The 16576-nt window shown below is 36.2% G+C and overlaps 5 protein-coding genes across 21 annotated transcripts; 3 read left to right on the plus strand and 2 right to left on the minus strand.

The window, feature by feature from the left end:
* Positions 1-117: 117 nt before the first annotated feature.
* On the minus strand, positions 118-12473 carry LOC103856089 (shaggy-related protein kinase epsilon). Of its 3 annotated transcripts, XM_033287977.1 has the most exons (14): positions 3115-3245; positions 2988-3082; positions 2653-2802; positions 2472-2564; positions 2222-2281; positions 1863-2135; positions 1631-1705; positions 1492-1548; positions 1251-1391; positions 1110-1160; positions 926-1021; positions 748-831; positions 556-658; positions 118-454 (listed from the first exon to the last, which is right to left on the minus strand). In XM_033287977.1, the coding sequence occupies exons 3-14, from the start codon at positions 2767-2769 to the stop codon at positions 372-374; spliced, it is 1233 nt and encodes a 410-aa protein (XP_033143868.1). In that variant the 5' UTR covers positions 2770-2802; positions 2988-3082; positions 3115-3245; the 3' UTR covers positions 118-371. The 3 variants fall into 3 exon arrangements, with proteins under 3 accessions (XP_033143868.1, XP_009131419.1, XP_033143870.1); XM_009133171.3 differs by having other exon boundaries at positions 2988-3244; XM_033287979.1 differs by lacking the exons at positions 2222-2281; positions 2472-2564; positions 2653-2802; positions 2988-3082; positions 3115-3245 and adding exons at positions 11470-11529; positions 11930-12129; positions 12226-12473.
* Positions 3675-5036, plus strand: LOC103856091. Its single transcript, XM_009133173.3, has 7 exons — positions 3675-3864; positions 4051-4098; positions 4180-4226; positions 4365-4431; positions 4522-4565; positions 4670-4727; positions 4821-5036. Exons 1-7 carry the CDS (start codon positions 3805-3807, stop codon positions 4869-4871), a joined length of 375 nt encoding a protein of 124 aa, XP_009131421.1. The 5' UTR covers positions 3675-3804; the 3' UTR covers positions 4872-5036.
* On the minus strand, positions 4927-8833 carry LOC103856090 (serine/threonine-protein kinase OSR1). 5 transcript variants are annotated; one of them, XM_033287975.1, is made up of 6 exons: positions 6271-7453; positions 5975-6174; positions 5615-5869; positions 5390-5514; positions 5258-5302; positions 4927-5144 (listed from the first exon to the last, which is right to left on the minus strand). In XM_033287975.1, the coding sequence occupies exons 3-6, from the start codon at positions 5840-5842 to the stop codon at positions 5114-5116; spliced, it is 429 nt and encodes a 142-aa protein (XP_033143866.1). In that variant the 5' UTR covers positions 5843-5869; positions 5975-6174; positions 6271-7453; the 3' UTR covers positions 4927-5113. The 5 variants fall into 5 exon arrangements, 2 of the variants coding, with proteins under 2 accessions (XP_033143866.1, XP_009131420.1); XM_009133172.3 differs by having other exon boundaries at positions 4933-5149; positions 6271-6575; XR_004456397.1 differs by having other exon boundaries at positions 5258-5514; positions 6271-8833.
* Positions 9888-11035, plus strand: LOC103856094. Its single transcript, XM_009133174.3, has 2 exons — positions 9888-9998; positions 10535-11035. The coding sequence occupies exons 1-2, from the start codon at positions 9929-9931 to the stop codon at positions 10831-10833; spliced, it is 369 nt and encodes a 122-aa protein (XP_009131422.2). The 5' UTR covers positions 9888-9928; the 3' UTR covers positions 10834-11035.
* Positions 12474-12772: 299 nt separating the features above from the next.
* Positions 12773-15678, plus strand: LOC103832626 (la-related protein 1A-like). 11 transcript variants are annotated; one of them, XM_033287989.1, is made up of 8 exons: positions 12773-13156; positions 13426-13705; positions 13787-14083; positions 14201-14424; positions 14531-14722; positions 14829-14925; positions 15162-15252; positions 15362-15678. In XM_033287989.1, exons 5-8 carry the CDS (start codon positions 14629-14631, stop codon positions 15482-15484), a joined length of 405 nt encoding a protein of 134 aa, XP_033143880.1. In that variant the 5' UTR covers positions 12773-13156; positions 13426-13705; positions 13787-14083; positions 14201-14424; positions 14531-14628; the 3' UTR covers positions 15485-15678. The 11 variants fall into 11 exon arrangements, with proteins under 11 accessions (XP_033143880.1, XP_009106928.2, XP_033143877.1 ...); XM_009108680.3 differs by having other exon boundaries at positions 14217-14424; XM_033287986.1 differs by having other exon boundaries at positions 13787-13894; positions 14005-14083; positions 14201-14722.
* Positions 15679-16576: the final 898 nt, after the last annotated feature.

Here is a 16576-nt window from a genome sequence, read left to right on the forward strand (position 1 = left end):
CTTAAGAAAAGGCCCATTTAAACCTGTGTCACTGGGCCGTATTAAATTTTAGATTCAACTAAGCGGAATTTAAGCCCGTTTAGGTACTTGAACGAGAGATATATCAATCATTCAGAGTACTAATAATTTTGGCTAGAACCAAAGGTGATGACAAGTTTTACATATACTCCCATTCAACTGCAGCAAGGCAAAGACCGTTACATACATTAGTCATTCAGAGTGCATAGCTATTTTAGATTTAAAAAAATGTCTAATCATCCGTGGGACTGTGACAAGTGACAATAAACGACACAGATTAATAATCTTGAGAAGGCTAACTCCATTACTTAAGCATATGCATGTGTACATTACACATAGAGAGGTTTAGTCACTTAGACAGCGAGGAAGGAACACTGCTTTCGGGCGTGGTCAGGTATAAGCTTGGACAACAGCTCCACGCTTGCTCCTTTTAGCTCTACAAATTTAAAAGAAGATAACAAAAATTACACACACACTTTAGGAAGTACGAAATTAGAAAACAGACAAATGCATATTCAATATTTTGAGGAGACATACCTTGAGGTTTGAAGTTGAAGAGAGGAGGCAAGGGACGACCATTAGGTAGACGTGTGTTGGGATCACGTAGCTCATCGAAGAACGGGTGTACTATTGCCTCCATCTACAATCAACAAAGTTATATTTAACCCTTTGAATCAACCAGAACGGATATGAGAATAATAAGAAATATAAATGGTTTCATGGACATACAGCGGTTGATCTGAGGTTTGGAGAATACTGGAGAAGTCTTGAGGCGAGATCTACTGCTTCTGGAGGTGTACGCTTGTGGAATATCTTAGGAACCAAGACAACAACAGTTTATTTCAATTAGGGAGGCGATAAATAATATGGAGAAAATTGAGAAACTGACGATGTTTAATTTGCTTACCTTGTGCCAAGGATGAGCCTTTATCTGAGGGAATTTGAATTCAGTGTAGTTTGGGTTCATACATTTGATTTCCTCTCGTGTTGGTGTTCCAAGAACCTGTAAACACACAATACGATGTAGTCATTGTAATCAGTGGTACGAAATTGAGACCCTTCATTGTTGATTATGGGTGTTCAAACCATACCTTAATGATCTCTACTAGTTGGTCAACTCCACTCTCACCTGGAAACAGAGGCTGGAAGAATGGTAAACACACAACTTTAGAGATCATTCAAAGATTCACAAAAGATAAATGGTGGGAAATTATTTGGAAAGTTAAAAGTACTTGTCCAAGGAGTAACTCAGCAAGAACACAGCCTGCAGACCATATGTCAATAGCTGTTGTGTATTCTGTGGCTCCAAATATAAGCTCAGGTGCTCGGTAGTAACGGGAGCAGATGTATGAGATGTTCGGTTCGCCTTTGACCTGTAACAAAGTGCCAAAGAATTAAAAAAAAAGTTATAATCAGTTTACAGTACTTTTTTTCATATTAAAACAGATTCAAAACTCATAAGAGATGCTGTACCAGAACTTTAGCGCTGCCAAAGTCGCAGAGTTTGACCTGATGTGTGTGAGGATTAACCTACAAGAAGCACAAGGTTACTCAACCAGGAGCACATAGACGTTAAATGTTATCAACCAACATCTCAGCTTAATACACGAACCAGAAGATTCTGTGGTTTTATGTCTCTGTGACAGACTCCAACTCCTCCATGAATGTATGCTAGAGCTCTGCAAATCTGCACCCACCGTAGCAAGGCAGAAACAAATTTAATAATGAATCAAACCATAGTGTTCTAAATTATTATTATTATCATTATTATTGTTACTATTTTTTTAAGTGTTCTAAATTATGAGAACATATTATTATCATTGGATGAATGAAAAAAACATTACCTGATATGTATAGAGTTTGACGTATATCATGGGCATCCTCTGGTTAGCCCGACTGTAATGCTTTGAGACGCGATAGACAGTCTCAGGAACGTATTCAAGGACCAGGTTGAGATACAGCTCATCTTTCTCGGTCGTTGAGAAAAAGCAATGCTTGAGGGAGACGACATTAGGGTGATCAAGAAGGCGCATCGTCTGCAGCTCACGGTTCTTGTATCTCTTGTCCTGCAAAACTTTCTTTATCGCAACAGTTTCCCCCGTTTCTAAACACTTTGCCTGCAGACAAGTAACAAGACCAAGAAAAAAAGTTATATCACTCACTCTAAAATCAACTGTTAATGGTATGTAATCAAAACACCAACCTGAAAAACGATTCCAAATGAACCTTGTCCAACGACGCGCTCTGCCATATAGCTTATGGTCTGAAAGGGGCACAAACCAAAAGAAATATCAGTGATTTTAGTATTTAAATAACAGATTAGACAACACTACAGCAACTGTAAGTTCTCTAGCTTTCATGTAAAATATTTAGTCCTTGCGCCATTAATGTATACTAATAAGCTTTATAAATAAACACAGAAAATAAGGATATTCAATGTTAGGGAAGCTAACCTGTTTAGGCTGACCATCTTTACCACCAATGGTTGTAACAATGATGTGACCTGTCTCAGTTCCATTCCCATCAACCACAGCTGCTTCCATTTCCTACCAAAAGAATCCAGAAACAAACTTTAGTAACAAAGTAAAGAGACCAAGTACGTTCACAAGCTTGGAATGTTAAGATTCTTCAAACCTTATCATCTTTAATCTTCATCTCATTAATCCCTTCAGGTAGTTTATCAACACATACAGAATCATTCATTTTTCTTGTAGCCGTAGTAGAAGAAGGTAATGTTCCCACAGAAGCCATTCTCAACAACTTCAAATCCAATTCGTGTTAAATCTGTGAAGGCCAAAACACACAATACAAAGGTTTTAGAACAAAACACAGAGAGATAGTGAAGAAGATCTACAATAGTTTAACATAGATTCAGACACAAAACATGTCTAAACATTCATCTACAAAACTAAAAGTTTTCAGCTAGACAAAGAGAGGAAACCGCCGACTCTGTCGACACGGCGTCGTACCTGAATGTATCCACCGCAATATCACTCCAACATCTTGCTTCGGAAGCAACTAGAAACCCTAGAAAGCTCTCTTCCTTGCCGAAAATAGCAAAATCGCTCTCTCTCTCTCTCTCTCTCTCTCTCTCGCTCTCTCTCTCTCTCTATGTTCTGATAGGCAGAGGAAGCGGACCCCAATAGGTAGTTTCAAAGTTATAGTTGATAGTTAGTTTTGACGTCCGCGCTAGAGGAAGAGTGCTCGCTCACGTGGCGTGTTTTGGTTGGAATAAACTTAGACTCACGTCATTTGTGTTTGACTGCTTTTAATGTTTTGCGAAACTATTGCCTGTGGTTGGGTGTATGGTAAGCTTCTTTTATCAACGGTTAGATTTTGGAAAAGGAACAATTGTACGGTTATGATTGAGAGGATGAGGAAACGTATTGTGAAGCATGGCGTAGGGTGATTCTCGCTCCTCGCTTTTTCGGTATTTGTTAATTGTAAATGTTTGTTTTGTCAGAGAAAAAAAAGGAAATCTGAGTTTACGAAACCGCCAAGTCAGCATATAACGACAAAACAAAGGTTCGCTCAACGATGTCGTGACCGTTGGCGAAATGGGCCTTAAAACTGGTATGGGCTATTCTGGTTGAAAATTAGTTGGGCTTTCTAATGATATAAGTTTACTTAGAGTCGTGTATTATTGGGCTTAATATTTATTTATAAGCTTTTATCTTAAACGATGTCGTTTTCGACTGGAGAGCGCTTCAGCTTCTTCTCGTCGGAGTTGAGGAGGCCGAAGACAGAGAGATACTCAGCGGAGGACAAAGTAGGCCAAGACTGAGAATGGAAAGTTTGGACGCTAATTTTCCTGTGCGTCATAGAAAGGTCTCGCTAGAAGCAAAGGTAATTTTCAAATCCTAATCGAATAATTTTCTTCGGATTTTTCCTTTTTTCTCGATTCTGGAATGTGAAGATTATTTGATCAAATACTGTGTGTAATCTGTTATTTTAATCAGGTTATGTTAATAATGTACTTTGCTGTTGTCAAAGATAATCAGAGAGTGTTTGATTTAAATTTTGTTTTGAAAGGGAAACAAGACAGAGATTGTGATCTGCAGCTATGAAGATCATATCCTTGTGAGTGTGTCTGTTTCTAAGACCTTACTTCGTCTGATGTCTAAGTCTTAGTGTCTGAAGCTCGACATAACTTTGTTTCAGGTCATAGCAACACAGATTGGAGCCATGGGAACTATATTGCACGCAAGGTCTCTCATAAAAACATCTTTATACTATTTCCTGTGGAGTGAACTTGAGAGTTCTTGATTTAATACATCTCTTGTTTTCTTTATAAATCTAGTGGTTGGTAATGAACATCTGGGTTATATATGTTTTTTTGTTGACAGGAAGGAAGAAGGGATGTCTGTTGAACCAACATTTAGTGTCTCGGTGATATTTGGAAAGCGTGATGAGGTAACAATCTTAATCATATTGTAGTACATTTGTATTGTTAATACCTACAAAAATCTCACAGTAGATTTTGCTCACTATGTTTTCTTGAAGCCAATGCTGATAGCAACTGCTAGAAGACTCATTGACCACATAAGGTCTCTCTCTCACACACCTTCAATTATTGATTCTTGCTCCTCCTCCGTTATGAATTTTCCTAATGTCTGATAAAGCTGATAGCAATCTCATTTGCTTTCTTCAGTTCTTATGTTCCCTCGAAGCCGCTGGTTCTCTCACTTGGTCTCAAAGATCATTCCTCGGTACTTTACACTTTTCTTGGAAACAATTGATTTTGTTATGGAAAAGAGTCTGCATTAAACCATTAATAAGATTCTGTGTTTCTTTCATTGTAGGAGACGTTGAAGGAAATAGTAGCGGCTGTGATCGAGAATCGGCTTTGGTAATACATTTTAATCCGTTGAAAGGATAACGAGAAGATGGTTTATGTTTTGCTCTTGGTTGATATAACTAGTGAGTTGTGGTGTCATTCAACGATATAAAGATCTTGTTTTGATGATTACCAGAAAAGAAAATACACAAACTGAGTACCAGAGAGCAGTGATGATTAATACAAATAAAATGGCATCATTATAACTTTACTTTCATTGGCGGATACTTGGAAAATGGGGCATGACCATGTGCCAGTTCAAGTGCCGTTATTCCAAATGACCATACATCTGCTCTGTGACAGGGAAGAAATGTATCAGACAATACACCTAAGTGATACCATGAAGGGAGGCAATGTTTTAGCCTGAATACAGAGTTTAGAATTTACAGCGTATCAACTTACTTGAAATCATATCCATGTAGTTGCTGCATGACTTCAGGAGCCATCCTATGTAAAATAAATAATGTCTAAGATGTATATTCACATATGGCAGCAGAACATGGCACTACTAAAGTTGGAAGAAAAAAAAAGTCCCAGCATGGAGTCCCAACGAATGTATTTCTGGAACGTTGTCTATCCCCTGTATCGAACATGCAAGCTGATACTCCAAAGTCTGCTAACTTAACCGCACCGTTGGAGTCCAATAATATGTTTCCAGCCTGCACAGGAAGCCATATGTATTGGTAATGCATCCTCACCACTCAACAATAAACCAAAACGACCTTCGCCGCAGTAAAGGGAATTATAGCAACCATATACCTTGGCATCCCTATGGATATGTCCATGAGCATGAAGATACACAAGAGCTTTCAGACTCTCACGGAGCAAAGTAGCGATAATAGGCTCCTCAAATCCATCTTGATAAGAAGACTTTATTATATGGAGACAGGATCCTCCAGCCATGTAAGGCATCACAACCCATAGGTGGTGGCCAGCGGTAAATGAGCAATGAGCTTGTAACAAATTTGGATGGTTGATCAGACTCATTGTTTGCACCTCTCTCCTGATCCCATCCTACATACCAATTCAATCTCTACTCATTAACATTAACAGTGACAAAAAAAAAATTCACAATTCAATTTCTACTCATATATTATCAAGAACCTTGAAAGCAACTACCTCGTTAAGCGGTATGCACAAAGCTCTGTACACGGTGGCACCAACGCCATCTCCAATCTCTTCGTTTAACTTGTAGTCTTTTGCACTGAGAGGAAACTTCTTCTCTGAACCAGACTTTATAGTTTTTCTATACTATGCAACCTTTGACACCGTAAGTTCCAATTCGCCAGCATTTTACATCTCTTCGACGCAGAACAAACCTGAAGATATCATCAATCGCATATAACCTAATGAATCTATAATCAGCAAGTATAAATTACGAAGAGAAGATAAAAACTCTTTCGATAACTCCTTACGAATTCGAGATAAACAACAAACGCAAATCTGGGAGAAGAAACGACGCTGAACTCAATCGCGATCAAAAGAAACGGCGTTACTTAAGATGACTTCTCCTGTTGATGTCACGCACAAGCAAAAGAGACTGTATACACCGCCGTCAATTACGGCGAAAACAGCGGCGGAGATAGATCAATTGCGATCGATCTGCTAAGGAAAACAAATCATTTGAATTCGTAGCACGAGAGTATCGCTTTCTCGTCTTCTTCGTTTTCGAGTTTTCTCCTCCTCTTGTGTTGCTTTTCTTTTTCTTTTTTTTTTCTGTCGTCTGGTTTTCGCTTAGCAGAATTGATCTCGAGCGTCAAGCCCAGAGAAACGGTTTAACCGTCTCAATATCAGAAAGCCGGTTTTGCTGGTTAATTTGTGTACCGGTTTCGGAACAAGTTACCAACAAGGATTAGATTAATTTTACATGATACCCGGAAAATAATAGAAAAAATTACATCTACACATACTTCTGTCTATTTACACTTACACATATTTTTATTTTTAAATATAACTTGACAATATACATTTTTTTTTTAAAAAATATCAAAAATAAAAGAATAAAATTTTATTGATTAATGAACTTAGAAATTCACCCTAAGATACGAGGGAAAGTAGATAAGAGATTGTGGGATCAGATGACCCCACTCAAATTGGAGAAAAAAAATTAGTCAATTTTTTTCTTAAGTTATTACAATATTTAGTTAAAATATAGCATTTGACTACTAATTTATGTATAAGTTTTCAAATGTCTCCATTAAATTTGTAAAAAAAAATATTTTTGTAATAATAATATATACATATTAAAACTCCAGTTAAAAATAGTTCTGACTCTGCCACTGCCCTATGAGGTGAACCGAAGAATAACTCCACATAAAATAGGTCTGTTCGTTTCATAGACGCCACATCCAGCGGTAGCGGCAAAATAATATACGGTAAACGAGACAAAAATAAGAGTAATTTGACGCAGCTGTAATCGCTGGTGGACTTCCAGAGACACAAGCAATGAGAAGCCGATGCCGCTGATATTTTCTGCGTCCGTTTTATCTTCAGTTTGTTGCCGCAAGACTGCAAAATCAGTCAGCCATGGTTCATCTGTGCTCTGTGTTGTTGTCGTTAAAGCTTTAATTTTATGACGCTACCGCTGCGTTCCGCGGTGATGAAACGAACAGAGCTAATATTTAATGCGGGAAAGTTAGGTTGTTGAGAGACACAAGACTCTCAATATGATTAGGGAAACAATAAGCAAATACCCAGTGTTTGAGTTTATAACCACGCTTAAAATTGTCAACGTACCCAGTTCCTTCAAATCTGATCTTCCTCGTACATTTTTTCTTTGGATCATAACAAAAGACATACGCCTCTTTGTCACCACACCACATTGTTAATGGTATGAAAATAAATTCACCAGTGTCATCATTAATACCACTTAGAATATATTTCACTAATTCACCAGTGTCATCATGGATACCATTTAGAATGTAGTTCTCGTTTTGTTGTGATAATATATTTATACTATAGTCATATGCTTCAATTGGATCTTCTGGGGGAAAAGGCACATGGAACTCTTTGTATGACCATTTTTCTTTGTCAACATCTTCAAGGATCCATAAAATTATAAAAGATGATTCTTGACAAATACGTGCCACTTTGCCCTCGTAATTTACCAGAGCATGCCTTGTTTTGTGACTAAAATGCGGGGGCATTTGGATTGGTTTAAACTCCTCAGACCTCACATCAAAACGCATTATGGTTTTTCTATCTAGACCTTCGCGATAAATATACGAAGGACATCCACGATCAACAAGAGTTCCATAATATTCATATCGTAAATACGCTTCATAAAAGATGAACCCGTTGATGTATTTTCCATTATTCGTCTTGTAATGCATAGGACTGTTTTTGATCAATCTCCATGATTCTTGAGCTCCTAATGTAAGAACTTGAGGTCTGGAATTAGAAGTATTTGACATACAAAGTAGCTTATATGTATCTCCAATAGGATCATATCCTAAATAGCTTCTTGTATGCCATGAATCTTTGGGTTTGGGTATGGTTACATGTTGTCTTATGGTAGGATTCCAGATCACAAAATAATTTAAATATTGGAAGGAGATCAAGCCAAGTATGGACTCAAAATCATTGATGAACCGGTCTTCTTTTGGGAGGGTGATATGGTCCATATGATGATGAGATAAAGACTTTTGCACTAATGAGAAAAATAACCAGTTGTCCTCTTTTGTAAAACAGAGTTCAAGATACGGACGAGTTGATGACTGAGTGGCGAACGAATTAATGAAACTTGGATCTGTAGTGGTAGAGAACCATAACTTTGATACACATCGAAACCTTAGCAATGATTTCGCTGGAAGTCTCAGTAATATCTCCCTCATGAGATCATGAGGAATATCACACTCACCATCTCTTTCATAATTTTTCTTGTCCTCTTTATTTTTCATCACTCCTAGTTTTGAGCCCATACTTTAATTTCTCAATGACCTCTTCGTCCGTTTAAACCTCTTTATACTGACATTATACAATTATGTAAGTATACATAGAGATCTTTTCTATAAATTTGATATTGACATAGTATAAATTAATGTACTAATCTAATTTAAAGAATGTATCAAATCTTTGTTTTCAAAATATGTTAATTATAGTTTTATTTCTTTCTAGATTTAACTGTAACTAAATCTATAAGAAATCTTTTACTGGTGTTGTTATGAAAAGTATTTTATAGGTATATCATATATGTTAGATTTTCTGAACAGATTTTTATAAGTTTTAGGGGTTAGTCTTTAATCTAAATTTATTTTTATTTATTTGATAATGTAGGCTAACTTTCCCATTAAAGTTTATCAGTATAATATTAAACTTTTTATATAATTTTTAAGAATTACCTAGTCTATCTTAATGTATTTTTATTGGTTCGTGTACTCATATTTCCTTTTTGGTCTTTGCCTACGTACATGTTCAGACCTTCTTCTCGATTTGGCTTTCCCTTTTCTTTTTTTTGTGTGAGTGAGAGAGAGTTTAAATATATATGAACATTTTAGTAATACTTACAAACATAAATTATGAATGCGCTCTAACCAACTCTTCAAACCTTCTTCTTGATTTGGTTTTCCCTTTTCTTTTTTTGTGTGTGTGACAGAGAGTCTCAGTATATATGAACATTTTAGTAATACCTACAACATAAATTAGAATGCGCTTTAACCAACTCTTCGAACCTTCTTCTCGATTTGGTTTTCCCTTTTCTCTTTGTGTGTGTGTGACAGAGAGTCTCAGTATATATGAACATTTTAGTAATACCTACAACATAAAGTAGAATGCGCTTTAACCAATTCTTCGAACCTTCTTCTCGATTTGGTTTTCCCTTTTCTTTTTGTGTGTGTGAAAGACTTTCAGTATGAACATTTTTAGTAATTCCTACAAACATAAGTTATGAATGCACTTTACAACTCCAAGCCCTCAACAACCTGTCTTGGTTTTTGTAAGAATGAAGACTTGTAATTGGTACTAGATATATAGTTCTACTATATATAAATGTACCCCGAAAACTCATTTTCACTCATCTCTCTATCATAGCATTTAGCATCCTCAAAGAAAAAAACAAAAGGAAAACTTCTCAAAATGAGTACTACCACGGTTGAAGTGCCGGCTCATCTAGTTATTGATTTGCAGGACAACCAACTGACGACGTGTAAGTTCTCATTTTCTCTTAGGACGAGCTATTGATTTTGACCCGACCGTTGCATCGTACACGCTGATCAACCAGCTTCACACATTTTACGCTTTTTATGAATACATCAAACCGTTTGTAAATTTCTTTTGATTCGAGTAAAAATGGAGAATACGTTTTCCTTCATGCGATCGTCTCACCAATCATGCATTTTCATTCGCCCTCTTTTTCTTTTTCTTTTTCCTTTTTTTTTCCAAACTAAGAGAACGAGAAGATCATCACATGTCCTCTGAGTTTTCGCGTTTTCGATCCATAACATATTACACATTAAAGGGCTCATCATGAAAAGAAATAAAAGTTGAAGCTAAGCTGCATGTAATTCATACGTATACAGTAAACGACTTGTCCTCTGAGTTATAGTATTTTAGATCCATAACATATTATATACATCAAAAGGCTCATCATGAAAAGACATAAAAGTTGAAGCTAAGTTGCATGTAATTCATACGTATACAGTAAACGACTTGTAACGTTTATAATATAAATAATTATGGCAGGTGAGAATCCCTTCGTCAAAAGAGGGTGTAAAGGGATGATAGAGATTATGAAGGGAAATGGGATTATGCTTCGGATTGACCTCCCGGGGAGCAGGCTTAGGATTGATCTCCCTGGGAATGATTTGGAATTCACCAAAGAAGGAGGAAGGCTAGTGCTCACTGCCACCGAAGATAACGACGTGGACTTCACCCCCCGCACATATCGTATCGAGGTTGTCTACGACCCGGCCCATAAAAAAGTTAACGTTATCGGCGGCGGCAGCACCAACGGTGTGATGTGGATCCATTTTAACATATAAAGTTTGATTAAATTCTATGTTCGATGATATCATCTATTTACAAATAAAAAAAAGAGAGTGTGAAAATAGTTTACTTAATTACTTTGTGCCAAGGATGAGCCTTGTGAATTCAGTGTAGTTTGGATTCATGCAGTTGATTTCCTCTCGAGTTGGTGTTCCAAGAACCTATAAACACACAATAAGAAATAGTAACTGCATGTAATCAATGGATTTAACATGATTACCCAAATAAAGGACATTATTATTATAGTTATTATTTTCTTTAATTAGTTCTAAATTATGCGAACATATTCTCATGGGATGAGTGAGAAAGCATTACCTGATATGTATAGAGTTTAACATAGATCATGGGCATCCTCTGGTTAGCCCGACTGTAATGCTTTGAGACGCGATAGACAGTCTCAGGAACGTATTCAAGGACCAAATTGAGATACGTACAACTCATCTTTCTCGGTCGTTGAGAAAGACACAACATCAGGGCGATTACAACAGTTTCTGCTGTTTATAAAGACTCTGCCTGTGTACAAGTAACAAGACACATGAAACAAAGTTAACGAACTTTGAGTCTTTGAGTCTTTGCACCAATCTCTCCGCTCAGTAAAATCAACTATTAAATGTATGTAATCAAAACACCACCTGAAAAACAATTCCAAATGAACCTTGTCCAACGATGCGGTCTTCCATGTAACTTATGGTCTGAAAACCAAAAAAAACTATCAGAGATTTAAATTTTAAATAAAAAAAATTAGACACTACAGCAACTGCAAGTTCTTTAATTTTAAATGATCTTTCTCTCAAGTTTCTAATAAACAGTGTTTTAGGCTGGCCATTTTTACCACCAATTAATGAATAAAGGTACAATTTAAACACTTAACTAACAAATATATTTACAATTAACTTTGAACAATATAAATAGTTACATATTTTATTTTTTGTTCTAAGTTAATGTTCTAAATTATATATTTACAATTCTATTACTAGTTTATCATTTTCATTAATAGTGAATATATAATAGAATTGAAAATGTACATTATAATATGTCATAATAAAAATTAAAACATGTAATCATTTTCTCAAGAACCTTGATAGCAACTACCTCGTTAAGCGGTATGCACAAAGCTCTGTACACGGTGGCACCAACGCCATCTCCAATCTCTTCGTTTAACTTGTAGTCTTTTGCACTGAGAGGAAACTTCTTCTCTGAACCAGACTTTATAGTTTTTCTATACTATGCAACCTTTGACACCGTAAGTTCCAATTCGCCAGCATTTTACATCTCTTCGACGCAGAACAAACCTGAAGATATCATCAATCGCATATAACCTAATGAATCTATAATCAGCAAGTATAAATTACGAAGAGAAGATAAAAACTCTTTCGATAACTCCTTACGAATTCGAGATAAACAACAAACGCAAATCTGGGAGAAGAAACGACGCTGAACTCAATCGCGATCAAAAGAAACGGCGTTACTTAAGATGACTTCTCCTGTTGATGTCACGCACAAGCAAAAGAGACTGTATACACCGCCGTCAATTACGGCGAAAACAGCGGCGGAGATAGATCAATTGCGATCGATCTGCTAAGGAAAACAAATCATTTGAATTCGTAGCACGAGAGTATCGCTTTCTCGTCTTCTTCGTTTTCGAGTTTTCTCCTCCTCTTGTGTTGCTTTTCTTTTTCTTTTTTTTTTCTGTCGTCTGGTTTTCGCTTAGCAGAATTGATCTCGAGCGTCAAGCCCAGAGAAACGGTTTAACCGTCTCAATATCAGAAAGCCGGTTTTGCTGGTTAATTTGTGTACCGGTTTCGGAACAAGTTACCAACAAGGATCTAACCTATACTAAAAGCAAGATATAGTGAACATTGAGCATGTCCACGTCTGCAAAAAAAAACATCCAATCAAGAGATTTAAATATGCCATGTCATCTCTACTTGGCCATTTCTTTAAAAAATCCTGCGTTTGGGCTTTCAAATCTTAAGAAAATATACGGCCCATGTTAAAAACCTGACATACCCTAATCTTCTAAAATCATCATCGAATCAATCGTCTCCTGTTGATCAAAAAAAAAAAAAATCAATCGTCTCCTTTCATCTTCTTTTCCAATCTTCGTTACACATAATCAATCGTTCACTTTAATTCCATCTTGATGATTTCCTTTGGCCTCCTCTCTTTCTCATTCTTTATAAACTCATTCTTTTTTAGCTTTTTTAAAGTCCTTATTAGATCCATCATCCAGTGTCGCATCTGCTACCCATTCAGTGGCCTCAGCCTCAAAACGAAGAGATTCTACTCGCCATGGAAGAAGTTGAGTTCAAAGAAAAGGTATATCTTCTCCTCTCTGTATTCTTTCATTGGAGTTTTCGTTTTAATTGGCCAAAACCAAATATTTGATCCCGTAAGATGAAATTTGGGTGATATTCATGAATGATAAGTTTTGGGTTTTGAAATACTTTTTTTTTCTAAAATCTTTATGTGCCAAAACAAGTGTAATTGTGACCTTGAAAGATGAGTTTTCCTTTTGATAGAAACAAGTTCAAACGTTTAGTCATGGTTATTAGTTATCTTTGTTTCAAGTTTATGTTTGTTGTTAGGTTCGACAACTACGGCAAGTACGGGCTTCTGTGCGGTGCAGACGGGCCAGCACACCTGATAGTGAACAGAGACCGGAGACCAGAGGCATTGGGGAGAGTTTAAAACACCAGGAATTTTTTTCATGTACATCGCGGGATGGATCGGGTGGGTGAGGAGAAACTACTTGATAGCGATTAGTGACGAGAAGAAACCAGCGATGAAAGAGATCATCATTGATGTACAATTCTCTTACAGACTCAAACCGAAGCTGTCAATCTTCTCTACGGTGCCAAAACCCAGGTACACTCTATTCCATTAGAGCTTTTAAATTGTCCTTTTTATCTGTGATTTAGGGGATATTTTTGTATTTTGCGATTGTAGTCGAATCCGGAGAACAGTGTGGGGATCTTGACAATGGCAGGTAAGGAGTTAGAGTCTTGACTACGCCTACCTCTGCTGATCTTGGCAAGATTCTGGCCTGTATGCACAGTATGTCTCTCTACTCAAAAGCAATTTTTGTAATTGTTGTTGTTTTGAAGGAGGCATCAATTTTACTGTCTTTTGACCCCTCGATGTTGGAGAGTTTAATTTGACAACAGCGATCCAGATTGCTCAGCTTGCTCTTAAAAATTGCCAAAATAAGAATCAGCGCCAAAGTATTATTGTTTTCGCTGGAAGGTACTCGCTTTCTTGCCTTTTTTTTTTTTTAACTATCGAATTAGAAATCATTTATATTGTTAACAAAGTAATCTTCATTGGAAATTTCTCCTCCAATATGCTAAATCTGATGCAAAGGACTGGAAACAAGCAGGGAGCATGGGAGGGGATGAGCCTTAACAGAGGAGAAGAACAGCTGAGGTGCAGTGACAACATCACTGGATTCTGCCTCCTCGAGAGTGGATCAAATGCAACACTGATGGATCTTTTCTTGATGAAGAGCTCTCACTTTTGGACGTCATTAAAAGCCAGGCTAGAAGAGCAACCAAAGTGGTCCTCCTCCTGCTTACCCCATGCACGATGTACCTTATCATCCACCTCCTTTTCCACCTATGTCGTATCCCACTGGTCCTGATTTTCCATATGCTCTTTATCCTCCTTACCCAATTCCTGGAGCTCCTGTTGCAGAGTCTGGCAACGAGAAGCCAGTGCAAGCATCCCCTCTTCCACCACCTCCTCCTCAAGGATATCCTAGACAGCATCAGAGGGGTTACGGCCCAAGAAACATGCCGCATGGAGCTGGACCTAGGGACTTTGTGAGACCTCCGTATATGGGGCAAGGTCCTGGGTTCATGGTTGGTCCAGGTCCTGGTTTTCCCGGTAAGATGTTGATTCTCTGTCAAGGGACAGGTTGAGCATACATGGTGTTAAGATAGAGTATAATTACTAAATTGCTGTATTTTTTTTGTTTCTTCATTTGACATAGGTCCTGTGTACTACTTCCCGGTTCCACCCCCTGGAGCTATAAGAGGCTACCCTCCACGCTTTGGTCCGCACCCTGGTAACCAGGGTCCTCAAGCTCTGTATGACTCCTGAACAACTCGACTTAAAGGATAGAGTCATAAAACAAATAGAATATTACTTGTGGCAAGTTATGCGTTTGCATCTATATATTTTGTGCTTTTGATACTATGTTGAGCTGACACCTCTGATGGAATGTCTCTGAGTATTTCCATGCCTTGAGTCCATCTTTGCTGGTTGGTAGAATATCACCTTACCTTTATGTGCTCACCTTCCGTATTTTTATTCTTTTTTCCAGTGACGAAAACCTTCAGAATGATCAGTACCTCATTTCCTTAATGGATGAACAAGGATGGGTTCCCATCAAAATCATAGATGACTTCAAAAGGGTAAAACTCTAACACAAGATTGTCTTGCTTTGCATTACTCTGTTTTGTCATTTTCATTTTACACAAATGTGTTGCTTTTAATTTCTCTATTCTTACTCTTGAATTACAGGTTAAGATGATGAACATGGATGTAGAGTTTATAGCAAAGATAACTTTAAAAACTCTTCAAAGCATACTGTTCTCGAGGGAGATCAAATGGTGGTCGACTAAGTTTGAAGCAATTTCATTCTGATGGACTAAGAGGGAGGCAAACAAAGTAGCAGATCAGTTACCAACTACTAGGCCTTTAGACAATTCTTTTAAATTTCATTACCATGTATCACAATATATCACTAATCTTCTTCATGAAGATCATGCATGTGCTCTTGACTGCATATAGTAATAATAAACATAGAGGTTATAAAAAATAAAATTTATATTTTTCAATTTGTGATATTAATACAAGATTGTAGAATGTTTTTATTGGAGATAAAAAAAAAGGAAAATGATGTTTTTGGACTGAAGATATACTCAATATATCAGTAATCGTCTTCTGAAGATCATGCATGTGCTCTCGACTGCATAGTAATAATAAACATAGAGGTTATAAAAAAATAAAATTTATATTTTTTAATTTGTGATATTAATAGAATGTTTTTACTGGAGATAAAAAAAGAAAGAAAATGCTGTTTTTGGATCATAATGTTGGACTGAAGATATACTCAAAATTCACATAATCCTTAAACTGATACATTAGTGCTTAATATTGTAACCGAAATATAAAATAAAAGATTAAGTTAGAAAGTATATAAAATTTTATTTTTAATAACAATGTTGATAACCTGATTGGTATTTCGAAAAGATAGTAATTGTAAAAAAATGAAATTTAATAATAAAAATTAAATAAGTTGTGCATATCTATTTAAAATATCTTAATTATCTTTTTACACTGAGTTTTAATCCATAACTATATTTTAACTATAATTAGATTGCAATATTTTTTTTTATGTTTATAGTTTAACAAATGATATAGTAAATAGTAATATGTTTCATAGAGGTGTTACAAAAAAAAGTCATAGAAATTTTAGCGTATTTAACTCATACAACACTTTTAAAAGTTTTTTATTTGCTTCCTTATGAAATTTATTTTGGAATAAGTGATATAGTTTACTTATATTTTTTATAAATTTATTTATTGTAGTAACAAATATATGATTTATAAAAAAGAAGAAATAGTAAAATTTGTAGTAAAAATAGTGAAATTATAATTTAAAATAAACTGCAAATTTATTAAAATTTAAAATATATTTATATTGTTTCGTTCATTTGCATATACACTACTAAA

This window comes from Brassica rapa, chromosome A03 (assembly GCF_000309985.2).
Source record: "Brassica rapa cultivar Chiifu-401-42 chromosome A03, CAAS_Brap_v3.01, whole genome shotgun sequence".
Lineage (NCBI taxonomy): Eukaryota > Viridiplantae > Streptophyta > Magnoliopsida > Brassicales > Brassicaceae > Brassica > Brassica rapa.